Source organism: Rhinopithecus roxellana, chromosome 21 (assembly GCF_007565055.1).
Source record: "Rhinopithecus roxellana isolate Shanxi Qingling chromosome 21, ASM756505v1, whole genome shotgun sequence".
Lineage (NCBI taxonomy): Eukaryota > Metazoa > Chordata > Mammalia > Primates > Cercopithecidae > Rhinopithecus > Rhinopithecus roxellana.
The window spans coordinates 15,967,123-15,986,603 of NC_044569.1; the positions used below are offsets into that span (position 1 = coordinate 15,967,123).

Sequence of the window (19,481 nt, forward strand, 5' to 3'; positions counted from 1 at the left end):
CTGAGGAGCTGCCCTAGTGCTCAGAATGGCTAAAGGATAAAAGTCAATGTGATCTTTCCAAACATGAAGGGGGACTTGGCAAGTTCCTCTGTGTGTTGGCGATTAAAGTTCTGTCGTTATTTAGTGTATGGTCCAGTTTTGGATACAGAACACCTGCCTTGTCATCCATAAAATAGTACCACAAAGGATAAAATTCTACTCCATATAGGTACTTGTAGTCTCAATGACTTGAGATCTATCCGGAGGCAGGTGGATCGCTTGAGCCCAGGAGGTCGAGGGTGCAGTACATGGGGATTGTGCCTGTGAATAGCCTCTTGTACTCTAGCTTGGGCATCACTGCAAGACACTATTTGTAAAAATAAATGTTAAATATTCCATTTCTATGCAAATAAGATGTGGATATTTTGTAAGATTTTGAAAATTCCTAGATAGTGTGAACTTAAGGGTATGAAAGATCCGTTAAAAAATACAGGATATATTGGCTGGGTGCCATGGCTCACACTTGTAATCTTAGCACTTTGGGATACCGAGGCAGGCAGCCTCACCTGAGGCCAAGAGTTCAAGACCAACCTGGCCAACATGGCAAAACCACATCACTACTAAAAAATACAAAAATTAGTCTGGTGTGGTGGCGCATGCCTGTAATCCCAGCTTCTCGGGAGGTTGAGGCACGAGAATCGCTTGAACCCAGGAGACGGAAGTTGCAGTCAGCTGAGATGGAGCCACTGCACTACAGCCTGGGTGACAGAGCAAGACTCTGTCTCAAAAAAAAAAAAAAAAAAGACACATGATGTATCAAGCTGCTATTTCAAACTCACTTCTGGTTTTGAATATGTGTATTGTGAATTTTAGTGGATTGAGAAAGTACATGAGGGAGAAAGGGGAATAACAGCAAAGAAAATTCCAACATAGGCAAGATTGGATAGCAAAACACTGGCAGTGGTTTCTGAATACTAAGTTAGTGGGTGAGTTATTTTTTTTCTTGGATCTGTGCAAAATGGAGCAAACTCCTGATCCATCTTGCCCACTGCTTTGGGGCTTTTGCTTTTCTTTGAAAAGGTAAGAAAATAAAACTGAGGTATCTTGCTCAATTCTAGTTCCTGTCCAATTACCTGATTTAAAAAATATATATATTTTGAGATAATTGTACCTTAAGATGTAGTTGTAAGAAATAATATAGAGAGATCCCATATATTCTTTATCCAATCTGCCGTGGTAGCATCTTGCAAACTTATAGCACAATGTCACAACCAGAATATCATGTCCATGCAATCAAGGTTCAGAACATTTCCATCACCACAAAAACATTTGTGTTGCCTTTTATAATCATACTCATTTCCCTCCAGCCCTCACCCCCTCCTCTTAACCCCTGGCAACCACTAATCTGTGCTCCATTTCTATAGCTTTCCCATTTTAAAAATGTTAGATAAATGGACTTATGCAGTATATAGCTTTTGGGGACTTTCTTTTTTCAGGCAACCTAATTCTCTGGAGATTCATTCCGGTTGTTACTTTCTATCAATAGTTGGTTCCTTCTTATTGCTGGGTAGTGTTCTGAAGTTTGGATGTAGCACAGTTTGTTTAACCATTAACCTGTTGAAAGATATCTGGGTGGTTTCCAGTTTGGGGCTACTAAGTATAAAGCTGCTATACACAAGTTTTCATTTCTCTGGGGTATATGCCAAAGTGAGCAATTGCTGGGTGATATGGTAGTCGCATGTTTAACTTTTAAAACTACGAAACTGTTTTCCACAGTAGCTCTACCATTTTACATGCTCACAAGCAATATATGAGTGATCTAGTTTCTTCAAACCCTCGCCAACATTTGGTGTTGTCGTTATTTTTTATTTTAGCCATTCTGATAGGTATGTTGTGATGTCTCATGTAGTTTTAGTTTTCTTTTATCTATAGGCTAATAATGTTGCATATCATTTAATATTATTTGCTCTCTGTATATTTATATCCTCTTCAGTTAAATGTCTGTTCATATATTTTTCCCATTTTCCAACTAAATTGGTTTATTTGGTTGCATTTTGAGAGTTCTTTATTTTAGACACTAGTTCTTTGTCAGATATTGGGCTTGCAAATATTTTCTCCTAGTTTATATCTTGTATTTATATCCTCTTCACATGGGCAAAAGTTTTTAACTTTGATGAAGTCCAATTTACCAATGTTTCCTCTCACAGCTTGTGTTTTTGGTGTCAAGGTTGAGAACACTTTGCCAGCCCCGATCCTAAAGATTTTCTCCTGTTTTTTGTTTTTTCTACAAGTTTTGTAGTCTTACATTTTACATTTATGCCATGATCCATTTTGAGTTTGTTTTTATGTAAAGTGTGAGACTTGCAGACACTAAGAGCTCTACTCCTGCCAAACACAACAGGAGCACGCTTTGCCTCACTCCTGTACCCACTAGCAAAGGCTGCATGGCAAGGCTAGACCTCTATCCTTGCAAGACTGGGCCTTCTTGAGCACCTACCATATGCTAGGTCCTGGACTTATGATGGTGGAGTGAAAGCTCTCCAAGTATTTCTAATCTACGTCAAATGACTGCTATTAAGGTATTTTAGTGTGAACACACAGATGAAAGAGAAAGGAGATAGTTACTGGTCTGCCAGACTCAATTAAAAATCTATCCCCTTCTAGCTGCATGATACTGGGCAAATTGCCCCACTACTCTGAGCCTCAGTTTCTTCATTCACAATAAGATGGTTTTGAGGATTAAATTAGATAAAATATGTGAAATTACTGGTGCATAAGGTGTTCAATAAATAATGTCATTCTTCTCCAAACTGATCCATTGTGGATGCTGAAAAATTAGCAACGGACCATTGTCAGAAAATAGAAAAAGGCCAGCTGTATATAGACAATTCTGAATTTTCTAAGGGCTAATTATCTGCTTTATAGATAAACTAGAAACCTTACATTCCTGCTTCGTAGCATGGTGGCCAGTGGCTTGCACAGCTACTAGGTACGATTAAATAAAGTAGATAAATGAAAATTTTATTCTGATTCAGTTGAAATTTCTGGAAACTTGAAGGACTTAAGAATAGAAACTGACATGGATGGGAACTAATATTGTTAAAATCTGAATTTTAGGTTTATCAACTATCATATAAAGTTATCATATTAAATTATAGAAAGATATAAAGTATTCATAAAATTAAATTCTGCTGCAAAATATGTAAGGAAATTCAACTTATTGTATCTGAAGGAAAAAACTTAGATAGTAGTCAATATACCTAAATTTAGTTATTGACACTATTTAGGTACACTATTCATGTTAAGTTTACTGATTTTTAAACAAGCCCAAGTTTATTAATTATTTTTGAAATCCTTCACTGAGTAGTATAACAATTCAGCTGTCACCTTTACTTTTATTCTCTTGATGTTTGTCATTTTGTTCTTTGCCTTTTTTTTAACCATCTCCTTTTTCCCTTAGAGAAAAACTATAAAATACCTACCTCCTCCCTTTTAATTAAAAAAAAAAAAATTCTAACAGCAGCATCTCCAGAACTATGTCTGGGGATAATCACATCGTGTTGGATCTATCACAAATATTTTATTTTTACACAATTGATTTTAAGCTAAATAAACACCTAAGTCATTTCTGAAATGGTCATAGAAAACACAGAAGAGCAATGTAGGACTTAGGTGGAAAGTGGGGAAGAGAGTTAAGGCTCACACGTACATGCATGTCAGGTGATTTATAGCAGCATTCCATTGAACCATAGCAACCTCCTCCGTAACCATTCATTCCCCAAACACTGGACTCTCAAAGCAAACTCAAAGCTCATGCATTTCTCAGCCTCCAGAATTGGATTTGTCCCTCATCAGTTTCCTGTCTTACTGCCTCATTTAGTCAAAGCATGTTTTGAAAATAAATAGCTAATTCATATAAAGAAAGTAAATTGGCCGGGCATGGTGGTTTACGCCTGTAATCCCAGCACTTTGGAAGGCCAAGGCGGGCGGATCACGAGGTCAGGAGATCCAGACCATCCTGGCTAACACACGGTGAAACTCCGTCTCTACTAAAAATACAAAAAATTAGCCGGGCGTGGTGGCGGGACCTGTAGTCCCAGCTACTCGGGAGGCTGAGGCAGGAGAATGGCGTGAACCCGGGAGGCGGAGCTTGCAATGAGCCGAGATCGAGCCACTGCACTCCAGCCTGGGCGACGGAGCGAGACTGCGTCTCAAAAAGGAAAGTAAATTACTAAATTACTGCTTATTGATATGTACATTTTAAAAGTCGTTTATAATGCTTATCCTGTCGAAATTAAAAAGCTTTTTGACTAGAAAAAGCCTGTGTTGATACTAGATGTAAAACCTGGATAAACCTAAGTTTGGGGAATTCAGATACTAGATATAAAACCTGGATAAACTTAAGTTTGGGGAATTAAAGTACTGATGTTGGTATTTGATACTCCACTAGAGGCACTGCTTCTTGGGGTTATCTGCCAACATGACTCCCATCACATCAGACTATCAGGCAAGGGGAAAAACAAAAGAAAAATTATTTTCATAGGAGTGACATTATACTAAGTTTTTATTAACTATTAATCAATGTGAGAATTGATCTAATAATATAGATTGAGAGTATAATTCTATTATCTGGCTGACTTAATCTCTTTCATATGGTAAGATCGATTGACTTTTGGATATTTGGCGTGTATTTTTTCTTTAATTTTTTTCCATTGCTGGCCACACCCACTAAACTAAATTATAACTCTTTGCTTCCGTATTTTCATGATATTAAATGCTTGCATTCTCTTTTTCCTTCCATTTTTACTATCCCAGTGTCCTGTTTCCCAGAGGAACAGTTCATTTCCACAGACAGGGAGAAAGCCTGGATGCTCAAGGTAAGGTTTATATAAATTATGTTGCATGACTCCTTACTCAAAAATTAATTTAAAGTGAGTAGTAATATTGTCTTTGTAACAAATTTATTTTCAAAATTCCAGTATACAATTAAAGCCAATATTTGAGTAAATACACTCTTTTAAAACACTTTTTTCAAGCCAAATTCCATTTCCCAAATGTACGAAGGGCTAATTAATTGCTATTAGCAATTCCTCTAAAAAATGGTCAAGCCAATTAATTAAAGTTTGATTTCAAAAAATCTTATGATAGGTGAGGAGGGTAGAATATCAAGATATGGTCAAAATGAACTCATGACATTGCTATTTATGAATAAATGATTTTTATTTGGTATGTTAAGAATCAAGGAAGCCACTCTGCTGGCTTTGAGAGGCAGAAAGAGAGAGAGAGAGTGAGAGCGTGCAAGCATACTTGTGACAGAGATGAGGAACCTAGAAAGCCTCATTTTTTTCAGTTTGGGATTTGTCTTTGAGATGCAATCATTTTGACCTTCAGTTATTTCCAATTAGTACTCCAAGCCTCTCTAAGTAATGCCTTCAAGAGTCATCTCCAGGAGCCCTTGGAACAAAGGAACAATTAACTGAAATTCCACCAGATGGCAATATTTGGAAAGCCATTCAGAGAGGTCTCAAAGCTACAAGCTATTATTGTTCACACAGAATAGTCTCACAAAGTGTGGTGTGACATCCTATATTTCATCACAGGTGCTCTCAACATCTTTTATTTTACTCCTATTTCTCCACAGCATCAAACATTTTTACTTAAAAAAAACAGTGTGGGGGGACATATTAGTTTTCTTCTTTTTACAAGAATTCTGGAATGATAAAATTAGAAACCTCATTCTTAAACAGTAATTCTCCAAACAGTAATGGTGAATATTAAAAGCTCAAATCAATGAATAATATACCATATTTGTTTTGGGGCCTCATTGTAATAAATGCTATGACTGGTAGTCATTTTTTAAATATTTGCAAAGAGAAACTGAAATTCTTCTACTTAAAGGACAATAGCATTTTAAGAAGTTGTCTTGATATTAAAATTTGCAGGTATAAAATTCACTGTATTGACTTGGAATAATTAGTTTTTTTTAGTGTGGATGAATAGATGTTTTCCCCTTTTACTCTAGTGAAGGTGGAAATATGGAGCACTTTTGTAGGCTGAGGTGGGCGGATCATCTGAGGTCAGGAGTTCAAGACCACTCTGGTCAATATGGCAAAACCCTGTCTCTACTGAAAATATAAAAATTAGCTGGGCGTTGTGGCACATGCCTGTAGTCCCAGCTACTCAGGTGGTTGAGGCACGAGCATCACTTGAACCCAGGAGGCAGAGGTTACAGTGAGCCAAGATCGCACCACTGCACTCCAGCTTGGGTGACAGAGCGTGACTCCGTCTCAAACAAACAAAGTGGAGATATGGTACCCTGCATGGTGTCCCAACAGCTGTAATATTCGGGGGCCAGAGCGGGCTCTAGAGCAGAGTTGGGACAGAGGTCAGTGGAAAGGTACCTAAGGGCATTAGAAATAGGAAGAACCAGGAAGAGAAACCATCGAAGCTTTCTGTGTCTGCAGCCACAGATCATGAGTGCCCTTTGAAAACTGATCTTGTACTGCTAGCCCTTATAGTAGATGGTCCATATGTAGGGTCTGTCTGGGACAGTCCTGATTCAGTTCTGTGTTCCTGGAAAATAGTCTAGGTAGCACCCCCTTTCACCCTCCAAACGTTTCATTTTGGATGATAAATTATATGATCATCCTATCTTGCAGGGTGGTGAAGAGAAAGTAATAAGAAAAGGTGGCCCATTACCTAAATAGGGTGTCGCTTTATAAATCTCCTTATATATGGGGGTATGGGACAAATGTGTATTTAAAGAGCCAAATTGTAAATATTTTTGCCTTGCTGGTCATACAAGTGTTAGTCACAATTGTTCAACTCATTGCAGTGTGAAAACAGCCAAAGATAATACATAAAGAAATGGCCTTGTCCAGGTGCCATGGTTCATGCCTGTAATCCCAGCACTTTGGAAGGCCGATGTGGGCGGATCACAAAGTCAGGAGATTGAGACCATCCTGGCTGACATGGTGAAACCCCGTCTCTACTGAAAATACAAAAAAAATTAGGTGGGCATGGTGGCGGGAGCCTGTAGTCCAGCTACTCAGGAGCTGAGGCAGGAGAATGGCATGAACCTGGGAGGCGGAGCTTGCAGTGATCCAGGATTTCACCACTGCACTCCAGCCTGGGTGCAGAGCAAGACTCAGTCTCAAAAAAAAAAAAAAAAAAAAAAAAAAAAAAAAAAAAAAAAAAAAAAAAAGCCTTGGCTGTGTTCAGTAAAGCTATTTACAAAAAAAAAAAAAAAAAGGACTACACTTGGCCTGTACACCATCATTTGCACATCCCTGATAGATAACAGAAATGGATTACGGTGGTTGTAAATGGTAGAGAACCAAAGAGACAACCATCATTAATCCCTCTCCCTTCTCTCTATATCCCTTCTGGGTTGCACCCTCCTTTATTTAACCCTTTCAGGAACTAGTACAGTTGACCCTTGAACAGCATGGGTTTGAACTGCACGGATTTACTTATAAGTGATTTTTTTTCAGTAAATGCAATCGAACCTCCATATCCGTGGATTCCAAATATGCAACCAAAAGTGAACTGAAAATACAGTATTCATGGTATGTGAAACCCATGGACAGCCAGCTTTTCGTATCGCTTGATTCAGTGGGCCAACTGGGGGACTTGAGCATGAATGGATTCTTGTGGGGGAAGGAAGGTTCTGAAACCAATCCCCTAGGGAAAGCTGTATTGACCATTTCCTCGAGTGAGTGATCCTATCTGCTATTAAGTGGTTCCTGAGATTCCTTTACTGGGTGTCACTTCTTGTTTCTCATCCAAATCTGTTCCTGCACCACACACAATGTGCTTGTACTTTATACTTCATGATGTATAAGACTCAGGTGATACCTGAGTCTTAGTGTTAAATACTGAAGCAATAGTTCATTGGTAGGCAATTTAATTTTATGCTTTGATCCTCACTAAACAGTTATCTTTGGGAAATATAATCAGTCACATTAAGGAAAAATTCATGTTGACTATACCAAATGTTTTATCATATTAATGAAAAGTAACGTAATACATTTAAAGAAAACCTTGGGGAGAAAATCACCCATAACAACACCATCCTAAAATAACTGTTTTTCTATTTTTGCATATTTGGTCTTCTTACAGGCATTCCTAATTTTCCACAGTGCATAGCATAATAAGTGTGAACTTTGTATTTTACTCACTGTGAGTCACAGCATCTTTTACTTTCATGGGTCATCAGAACTGTTGTTGAAACAGCAGTATAATGTTATATCAACATGCCATAGTATGTGCTTTAATTCTTACTCTCTTCCCATTTTCACTATAAAAAATGCTATGCTAAATTTCTATACAGATCTTGTTGTTGGTTTGGTTTGGTTTGTGTCTATTCATCTATTTTCTAAGGTCACAATTCCAGAAGTGAGATTATTTGTCAAGGATAGACCATTTTTATGACCCTTAATCTAGTTTACCATATTTTTCCCAAAGATTTGGAAGAATTTACAGACGTTTGTAGTTTTTGGCTACCAGTTTCACCATAACATTTTCAGAAAGCATTTAATTTATTCAATAGCATTTGCTGAATGACTACTAACTGTAAAGCACTGTGCTGAGTGTTTTGGGGTGTGTGTGTGTGTATATATATATGAAAGATGTGCTCATTCTACTTTTATTTTGTGCCTACTATCAGCTAGGTATTGTAGTTTTTCAAAGGTGAGCAAGAGATAGCTTCTATCTCAGAGCATTTGATTTTACTGGGGAACTAAGATATATGTAAATGACTGTAATAAGAAAATGAAATGTACCATAGGAGAAATACAGTTATAATATAATGGGAGTTTGGGGAGGGGGAGGTAGAGATGACATCTGAGCTGAGCCGTGAGGGTCAGTTGGTTTGGAATACTCAGGGATGGTGAGGTTAGCTCTTCATTCCATAAACATGTATTGATCACCAACTCTATGCCAAGTATTATGGTAAAAGCTAGGTATATAGAGGTGACCAAGGCAGAGCTCTTAAAGCATACTATCTAATGGAGTAAAGAATCTTTTTTAAAAAATCGGTATAAGGGTGGTAAGCAGGCTAGCTTGCCTGACAGAGGATTCACAGGGTTAGAGATGAATGCTGGTTTCCTCTGGAATGAAACTTTTCCATGGCTTCTCTTTTGAAAGGCATAGCCTTCATCATCAGTTGTTGTGTCAGAATCTGTGGGACACCTGCTTCTGGAGGTTTGAAGGTTTTGAAGTATCTTGTAATTGCCCTTGTACTGACCAACATTCTAATTAAAGTTGGCCTGCACTGATAGTCCCCCCAGTGAGTACATTTACTGGGAATGCACAGAGGATAGGCCTGGAATCAGTAAGACCTACAACTTGGCCCTCACCAGATGATGATGGAAGTAAATCACTAAGAATTGTAGGTTTCATTTGTGTTTTGTCTTTAAAACAGCTGGAAGGAACCTCGTTGATAATCCAAAAATCTCATTTTACAGATGAACGTTCTTAAGTGAGGAGAGGTTGAGTGACTTTTCTAGGGTTAGACAGTGGCATTATCACAGCACCAGAACCTTCGCTTCTGATTCTTCTTGTTCTACGGTCACTTCTTTAATTAGCCCTGCCTCATCTATACCACACAGGTAGTAAGAATTAGGACTAGATTAACCTAAGCATCCCTTGTATGCATAAAAGCAATAAGATAATTTTTACCTATCTCATACCACAGTAAAATTTTTTAAATTTATAACGTTTAACTAAAATTTTATTTAGGCCAGACATGGTGGATCATGACTCTAATCCCAACACTTTTGGAGTCTGACGCTGGAGGATCACTTGAGGCCAGGGGTTCAAGACCAGCCTGGGCAATATAGCGAGACCTCATGTCTCTACAAAAAAAAAAAAAAAAAAGTTAAAAGTAAAAACAATTAGCCAGCGTGGTGGCACATGTCTGTAGTTGCAGCTATTCAGGAGACTGAAGCAGGCAGATCCCTTGAATCCAAGAGTTCAAGGCTACAGTGAGCCATGATCTTACCACTGTATACCAGCTTGTGAGCTGGACAAATAGCTTGACCTCACTAAGCTCCATTTTCATCTTCAAAGTAGAGATATAATACATGTTGTTTGTTGTGAGAATAATTAGAGGTAACATAATTGTTGGGTGCATAATGGACACTGAGAAAATATTGAAATATTGATTTTCTTTCCCCTTCCCTCCTAGAGCTACAGGTTCTTCATGGGATTCATCTTGTTTATTAATCAAGTTGCCTTGTAAGACTTCTGAGAATTAAATGATGGAATGAGGGTACATTTATAAACTGTGATGCAGAGATTAACAGTCTCATTTCTGAATTTTACTTAACTAGGCTTAATTAGAGGTTTAGAGGATTTTCTTTATGGTTCCTTTTCCTCCATTTCTTCAGTAGCTTACATGTTCTACGGATGTGTTGGTAAGACTTAAAAATGCACTCATTTTCTCTGTGTTTTATCTTAAATATTGTGTCAAATAAATATACAGAGGTAGATGATTAGATAAAGAAAATATGGCTAAATATTAACAATTGCTGAATATAGCTGGTGGGTATGAAGGTCTGTTACACTATTATAAGATGTTTTTTACTTTTCTGGATGTTTGAAATGTCTCAAGCAAATTTTTTTAAAAGCATTATGTATCAAGTATTAATTAAGCTTCTAAGCTTCTACCACGGCTCCATCACTGTTTGGAGGCAGAGGGTATATTTTACATGAGACAGTCAGGGTTCTCAGCTCTGATGGACATATGGCCCACTGTAGGGAATGTTAATGAAATGGGCAGTTCCATTCCAGAGTGCTGTGATGGGAGAAGTACAGATTGCCTTGGGAGTCCTCAGCAGCGACAGCTAAGCCAGAACTGGTGTGCAGAGGTCAGACAAGGCTTCCAAGTTCAGTGGCATCTAATCTGAGACCCAAAGGAAAAGGAAGAACTAGCCAAGTGTTGGGGAGAGGGGGACTTCAGAGAAAGGGAAATTGTTTGGGAAGAAAGAGTAGCAGCTTCAAAGATCTGGAGGGAAAATAAGAGAAGCATTTGGCATATTAATGAAATTGAAAGAAGTTCAGTAATGAGCTGGAGCATTGAGGGAATAGCGACAGGTAAGACTGGACAGATAGACAGATCAGGAAGGGCCTTGCCAGGCTAAAGAAGAACCCTGGGTTGTATTGTAAGAGATGTTGAAGTCCTTTAAGCGTAGAAGTAAAACTACCTGTTTTATATCTTAGAATGGTCACTCTGATGGCTGTGTAAAGGAAAGATCAGGAAGGGACCTGATTAGACAGCAGAGAGACCAGGTGGAAGATGATTAGCATCTGGCTATAGTGGTGACAGCTGGGGTAGAGGTTAATGGGTGGATTTAAGTACAATTTAGGTGGCAAAAAAAAGTGGAAAAAAACCACTGTTACTTTTGCACCAACCTATAGAAAGGATTGGGGAAGGAAGATGTCAAGGAGTTATTCATTCATCCAGCAAATGCATATTGAGTGCTTGCTATGTGTTAAATGCTGTTTCAGTACTGTGAAGAGAAGTAAAGAAAGGGCAACAGGAATAGCGCCTGAGGAGGTGCTATTTTATGTAGGGGGAAGTAATGGAGAGGGATTTTCTAGAGGAGAACACATTGATCTTTAAGGACCCTCTTAAGAGATGGCAAAGTGAGAAGTAGTCACCTAAAGATCTTGCGGTTCAGTGAGATCCCTGGGAGCTCCATAAGTGGCAGTGCTGTGGTTGGCAGAAGATAGTGCCCAGTGTCTGGCATGAGTAAGTGGGGGCTTTGGTGAGTGTTATTTACTGAGACAGGACACACTGTAAATGTGAGGACAAGAATCAGAAGCTCAGTATTGCCCATGTTGAGCTTGGGGTGTCTGTGACATTAAAAAAGATATGGATATAGATATCTTTATATATATATGGATTTGAGACCTGAACCTTAGAAGAAAAAGAAATGAATTACAGCTTTGAGAGTCACTAGCATGTAAGCAGTAAGCCACAAGTATAGATAAAATTGCCCAAGAGAGTATAGACTGAGAAAGAGAGGCCAGAGTAGAACCTTGAAAATCACCAATAATTAAAATGTAGATGAAGAAAAAGAGAGAGTACACCTATGTTCACAGCAGCAGCATTCACAGCCGCCAAAGGTGGAAACAACCCAAGTGTCCATTGAGAGAGGAATGGATAAAAAAAATGTGGTAGATACATACAATGGAACATTGTTCAGCCACAGACAGGAAATTCTGACTCATGCTACAACACGGGTGAATCTTGAGGCCAATGCGTTAAGTGAAATACACCAGTCACAAAAAGACAAATATTGTATGATTCCACTTTGTGAGCTATCTAGAGTAGTCAAATTCATGGAGACAGAAAGTGGAATGGTGGTTGCCAGGGGCTGAGAGGAGGGGGAAATGGAGAGTTAGTGTTTAATAGCTATAGAGTTTTAGTTTAGGGGAATGAAAACATGCTGGAGAAGGATAGTGGTGATGGTTGAGCAAGAATGTTAATATATGTAATGCCACCAAACTGTACATTTAAAAATGGTTAAACTGGTAAAATTTTGTTATATGCATTTTATCACAATTTGAAAGTGAGAGATGAAGATTAGCCAGAAACACAGGAGAAAGACCAGTTGAGTATGCTATCATGGAAGCCAAGGGAAAATACCATTTCAAGAATGAGCAGGGTCGGGACACCCAAATGCCCATAAAACTTATATAGAATAGTAAAAACTAAAAATGCCTATTGCTTTAGCAACAAAGAGGTTGTTAGTGATCTTGGCGAGAATAATTTCAATGGCATGATCAGAATGGGAGCTAGATGCAAGAAGTTGAGGAGTGAGGGAGAAATTGAGAAGTAGAAAGGGCAGGTTTAGATAACCCTTAAGATACCGACTATAAAGATGGAGATCGAAATCAGGACCTGTGGGGAAGAACAGTTGATTTAAGGTAGAAGAGACCTGAGTGATTTAAACGCTGCCTGGAGGAAGCCAGTGGGCAGGGCCTAGGAGAAGCTGGTAGAAAATTATAAACCAGAGCTTTTTAATTTTATTAATTGACAAATAGTACTTGTACGTATTCATGGGGTACATAGTGATGTTTTGATCTGTGTAATGTAAATAATTATATCAGGGTACTCAACATATCCATCATGTCAAACGTTTATCATTTCTTTCTGTTAGGAACATTTAATGTAAAATTCTATATTTGAAACTATATGTTATTGTCAACAATAGTCAACCTACAGTGGTATAGGACACTAGAACCTATCCCTCCTATCTAGCTGTAATTTTGTATCCTTTAACAAATCTCTCTCTATCCTTTCCTTCCCTCTACCCTTGCCAGCCTCTAGTATCCTCTCTTCTACTTTTTACTTCTATGAAATCCCGTGTATTAGTGAGAATATGGAGTGTTCAACTTTCTGCTCCTGGTTTATGTCACTTAATATAATGACCATCCATGTTGCTGTGAAAGAGGATTTTTTTTTTCTTTTTCATGGTATTGTGTGCATATACTACATTTTCTTTATTCATTCATCTGTTATTGGACATCTAGGTTGATTTAATATCTTGACTATTGTAAACAATGCCTCAATAAACATGGGGGTGCAGCGGTCTCTTTGATGTAATGATTTACTTTCTGATTTAAATATACCAGGGCTTTGAGCAGGCAGGAGGCAAGAGGGCAGGACATAGCCCTTTATTGCAACAAGCAAGAATCCGAATAAGATGGCTGTCCTTTGGGTAAATATGTAGGTTTGGGGACAGAAAAGTTAAATTCTGGTCTAATGGCTTCAATACCTTCTGTAAAGTCAGATGCAAGGCCATCTGCTGAGGGAGGTGAAGATGGTAGGGTCAGAGATATAAGGACACTGAAAAAGTATTGAAACATCTGGTTTATGAATAATGGCAGAATCCAAACTAGGGAAACAGAAGGCTGATTTAGAAGCCTTGAGACCCACTGGGTTTGGAGGCCATCAGTTGACTGTTGTGCTGGTCTTCTAGGCAGGGTGATATTTTTTTTCTTTTTAGTCCCAGCAAGTCTCGGCAGTCCATATGAGGCATATATACCTGGCAGATAAAAATTAAAAATTGTATAAAAGCTTGTCTTTGGGGAAACATGAAAATTGATCATGAGGGTAATAAATCTATTTTTAAATGGACTAATGCTTTACTTCTTTCTCTTTAAAATTTGTAAGAGCCAAATGACTGGGTTAAGAGTTCCAAGTTGTTTGGTTTATAATGAGTTTGTTATTGGTACAGAGATTGTAATTAACTCTCCAGAGACCTCTGTTGACTACAGAGATTATTGGGAACCAATCTTAATTATCAATTGATCATTGATCTGAGTGAAACTTTGAACAATTTACTGAGTAGTTTGATGGTGTTACAGTCCCCCCTCACAAACTTGTATTCCCTTTAAGGGTACTGTGGTCCCAGGGACAAGCACTGTGTTGCATATAGAAATACAACAGCCCTCTGCTTAGTGCATCTTTACCATGTTGTACATTGCCATAGATTTTTGCCTTTTGCATAGAGTACCAGGATCTAGTTAAGTAATAGTCATTTTTGCTAGCAAAAATATCACTAAAATTACGCTGAGGTTGACGTGTCTTATCAAAATTTTCTGTACAAGTAGGCTGTGGTATGTGGAAAGAATGCTACTGCTGTCTCTTAGGCCAGTGCCTGGAATGTTTGTATATATTGAGACCCCTAATCAAGAAATGTGTTTCCTCCACCCACTTCACTTTCTGACTTTACTTTCCTGGCCAGAGAGTCACTAAAAAGAACAAGTCCTGCCATTAACAAGTTGGTGATAGCCTAGGGATTCTGGTTCTGGTGAGGGTGAGTACAGGGGAAGGAGCAAGGCCTGTAAACAATCCACCAAGCCAAGGTGGATTCACCTTCATTTCTACCTAAACTGTGTAATACCTGAACACCAGACCCCTGTATACAGAGGGAAAATATGTGGGAGCATAAACTTTATTTGATGCCTACTGTGTACCAGATACTCTGCTAGCAACTTATCCTCATATGTTCTACATGAAACTTTGTTGATGCTTTTTACAAATGAGAATGTTGTTTCAGAGAGGTTACTGACTTGTTCAACGCATATAGCTAGTAAGTGGTAGAGCCAAGGTTAGGACCCAAGTGGGTGTGAATGCAAATTTGTTATCTACCCTAATAAATCACATTTTATTTTCCTTCTAGTCCTCATTCACATAATTTTACACAGTTGGTGGGTGTGTGTAGGGGTGGCAGTGGGGGGGGGGGGTGTGTGTGTGTGCCTGTGTGTGTGTGTGTGTGTGTGTATTTTTGCCTTTAAGCCCTGGTTGGGAAGAATTTTTTCCTTTCTACAGTTGTCAGACCATGAACAAAAATTTAGAACAAACCCCAATAAATTGCGGAAACACTAAAATCAAATGCCATTTTTTGCATTTCTACTTTTATTTTAGATTCATGGAGTACATATGCAGATTTATTACCTGGGTATATTGCATGATGCTGACATTTGGGGTATAACTGATCGTGCCACTTGGGTACTAAGCAAAGTACCCAATAGCTTTTCAACCCTTGCCCCCTTCCTTCTGCACTCTAGTAGTCCCCGGTTTCTATTGTTACCATCTTTATGTCCATAAGTACCCAATGTTCACTTCCCACTTATAAGAATATGTGGTATTCATTTTCTATATCTGTGTTAATTTGCCCAGGATAATCACCTCCAGCTGCATCCATGTTACTGTAAGGAACATGATTTCATTCATTTTTATGGCTGCACAGTATTTTATGGTATATATGTACCACATTTTCTTTACCCAATCCACTGTGGATAGACTCGTAGGTAGATTCCATGTCTTTGCTGTTGTGAATAGTGCTGCAATGAAGGTACAAGTGTATGTCTTTTTGGTAGAATGATTTATTTTCCTTTGATATGTATACATATCTCCAGTGATGAGATAGCTGGGTTGAATGGTAGTTCTGTTTAAATTCTTTGAGAAATCTACAAACTGCTTTCAACAGTGGCTGAACTAATTTACATTCCCACCAACTATGTATAAGCATTCCCTTTTCTCGATGTCCTTGTCAGCATCTGCTGTTGGTTAACATTTTAATAATATCTATTTTGATTGATGTGAGAGGGCATCTGTGGTTTTGATTTGCATTTCTCTAATTAGTGATATGGAGCATTTTTCATAAGTTTGTTTGCCCCTTGTATGTCTTCTTTTAAGCAGTGTCTGTTCATGTTTTTGCCCATTTTTTGATGAGGTTATTTGTTTTTTGCTTGTTCCGTTGTTTAAGTTCCCCATAGACTCTGGATATTAGACCTTGTTGGATGCATAGTTTGTCAATATTTTCTCCCATGCTGTAGCTTATCTGTTTACTTGATAGTTTTAATTTCTTCCAAATTTAATCTTGGGAGACTGTGTATTTCCAGGAATTTATCCATTTCCTCTAGATTTTCTAGTTTGTGTGCAAAGAGATGTTCATAATAGCCTCTGAGGATCTTTTGTATTTCTCTGGGATCAGTTGTAATGTTACCTTTGTCACTTCCAATTGTACTTATTTTGATCTTCTCTCTTTTTTTCTGTGTTAATATAGCTAACAGTTATTGATCTTGTTTATCTTTTCAAAGAACCACCTTTGGGTTTCACTGATTCTTTATATAGATTTTTTGGTCTCAATTTTATTCAGTTCTGCTAGATTTTAATTATTTGTTTTCTTCTGCTAGCTTTGGGGTTAGTTTGTTCTTGTTTCTCTGCTTCCCTTTGGTATGATGTTAGATCATTAATCTAAGGTCTTTCTTTTTGAGGTAGGCATTTAGCACTATAAACTTTCCTCCCAACACTGCATTTGCTGGATCCCAGAGATTTTGGTATGTTGCATGTCTGTTTTCATTTATTTCAAAGAAATTTTTAGAATTTTTTTTATTTCTGACTTAATTTTGTTGTTTACCCAAAAGTTATTAGGGAGCAAGTTGTTTAACTTCCATTTTATGTACCTTTGAGGAGTCTTCTTGGTATTGATTTCTATTTTTATTCCACTGTGGTCCAACAGTATGTTTCGTATGATTTTGATTTTCTTTTAATTTATTGAGATACTTTATGGCTGAGCATATGGTTGATATTGGAGTATGTTCCATGCGCAGAGGAGAAGAATGTATATTCTGTGGTTGATGAGTGGAGTATTCTGTAGATGTCTATTAGGTCCAATTGTTGAATTTGAGTCCAGAATTTGTTTGTCAATTGTGTATTCCGTGGTTGATGGAGTATTCTGTAGATGTCTATTAGGTCCAAGTGTTGAATTTGAGTCTGGAATTTGTCCGTTTTCTGCCTCAATGATCTATCTAATGCTGCTGGTGAGATGTTAAAGTCCCCCACTATTATCATGTCGCTAGTTTTGCACAGTTGTAACCAGGCCTTGTCATATTTTATTTTCTTCTTTTTTACTTTATGTCATAAGCAGTTTTCCATGCTACAGTACATATTCATGACTGTCGATATGTTTTAATGTCTGTCAAATAGTCTGTAGAGCTGACCATTATTTATCCAACTTGCCATTGTTTGCCGCGTGGAGTCTGTTTCAAAGTTAACTTTGGTGTACCTGAAACTTATAGATCATAACTGGTTAAATAATACTCTGAGTGGCAATTTCATACCTATGTTCCACATATCCCTGTGAATATAACATGTTTTCTATTATAGCATGGAATTCCTGATTGGATATTACCTCAGATTTTTAAAATCTTTTTCACATGTACAATTTTTGCTTTCCAAATAATATTCTTAAGAACAGTGGCCGGGCGCGGTGGCTCAAGCCTGTAATCCTAGCACTTTGGGAGGCCGAGACGGGCGGATTGCGAGGTCAGGAGATCGAGACCATCCTGGCTAACACGGTGAAACCCCGTCTCTACTAAAAACTACAAAAAACTAGCCGGGCGAGGTGGCGGCGCCTGTAGTCCCAGCTACTCGGGAGGCTGAGGCAGGAGAATGGCGTGAACCCGGGCGGAGCTTGCAGTGAGCTGAGATCCGGCCACAGCACTCCAGCCTGGGTGACAGCGCGAGACTCCATCTCAAAAAAAAAAAAAAAAAAAAAAAAAGAACAGTGGATGAGGAATTCTAGTTTACTTATCTCCCCAGACATTAGATACTTAATACATGCTTCTGAGTTCTGTGTAGTCTATAAAATCAGCTCAGCCTCAGGTTGCCTGGCTACTTGTACTGTGGATGACACAGATTTTCAGCACCCCTTACCTCAAATATCATTCTGCTTAAAATGTGTGCATGACGTGTTTGTCTCTGTTCTAAAATTAGTCGTGCTTCAGTCTTCAAGAAAGCAATTCAGATGAATCATAGATTATCAGGATAATATCAAACTGCAGAAGGAAAAATGAATAATACAGGTCACGATAAGCCCCAGAGTGCCTCCCTAAAGAACTCAATTCCAGGCCATGAGGATATTTTATTCTCCAGCTGGACTCTAAATCCTACTATGGATGCTGATTTGTTATTCTGTTATGATTTTTCAAGGCAATCACTATGCTTTATATTTGCTTGGTAGTTTCTCTCATGGAATTCTCTAACTTTATTTTTGCCCTTGGTGAGTGCCATGTTCAGACCTGTGTGAGATAATGCCATTCATGCAACATTACTTCGGTTTATAGGCTGGCCTGAACCATTTGCACCCTCTTTTAGTGAGTGCTTAGCTTACAGAAAAGCTTTCCTTGGCTTGTCAAAAACAAAACAGAAACAAAAACGGAGTGAGTGCTTAGAACATTTGTGTACTGACATTATTGCCTCTGACCAGAAGCAATCTATTTCTGTAAAGATGTCTTCAAATGAGACTGTCTAACCACTCTTGCCTCCTACTCAAGAAAACATATCCCCTCAATTATAAAATAAGAATTTCCTAGCTCAAGAACACTACTTTATTTAAAAGGCTGTGTCCATAAATTTGATATTTTCATTGTATAGTGAGGCATAAAAACATGAAGCGTTTGCTTTTAAAATTTCATTTAGGTAAAATGATTTTAGATTATATAGTAAAAATGGCAGAGAAGAAAATTCTGGTTGGAAAAATTGTCATTGCTGGCACAAGAAACAGAATTATTATCTGGATGGAACTCAATATGTATTTTTAACTGACACAGAATTAGGGGTATCCTGGAATGTTCAAAAAGACTTCAGAAGATGTGGTCTTTGAGCCGAGCCTACCTGTGTAAAATGGTAGATGAAAGGAAAAGGGACATTCCAGGCAAGAAATGAAATGTAGGCCATCTCAAGGGGGCAGAGAGAACCTGATGCTTTAGTGTGAATAACAGAGGATTAAGGAAGAAAGATAAGCTAGGGTCAAACTGTGCAGAGTCTCAAATACCAGACCATTATTTAAGCTTTATATTTTAGACAATGAGGGAAATATTGAACATGATGCAAGTATATTCTAGAAAAATTAGTGAGTTTTAACATGGCAGTCTAAATACAGTTTTGTTCCCATCTTTCTAGCTCTTCAACTGAAATA

General features: G+C 38.1%; 1 protein-coding gene across 2 annotated transcripts in view; it reads left to right on the forward strand.

Annotated features, from left to right (window-relative positions):
- MAPRE2 (microtubule associated protein RP/EB family member 2) overlaps window positions 1–19,481 on the forward strand; it is a 162,877-nt gene that overhangs the window by 23,305 nt on the left and 120,091 nt on the right. For both annotated transcript variants that reach the window (XM_010362716.2, XM_010362715.2), the window contains exon 2: window positions 4,795–4,856. Coding sequence is in view for 1 of the 2 variants with exons in the window: in XM_010362715.2 (XP_010361017.1) it covers window positions 4,795–4,856 (62 nt within the window). In the remaining variant the exon portion in view is untranslated. The remainder of the gene's footprint in view (window positions 1–4,794; window positions 4,857–19,481) is intronic.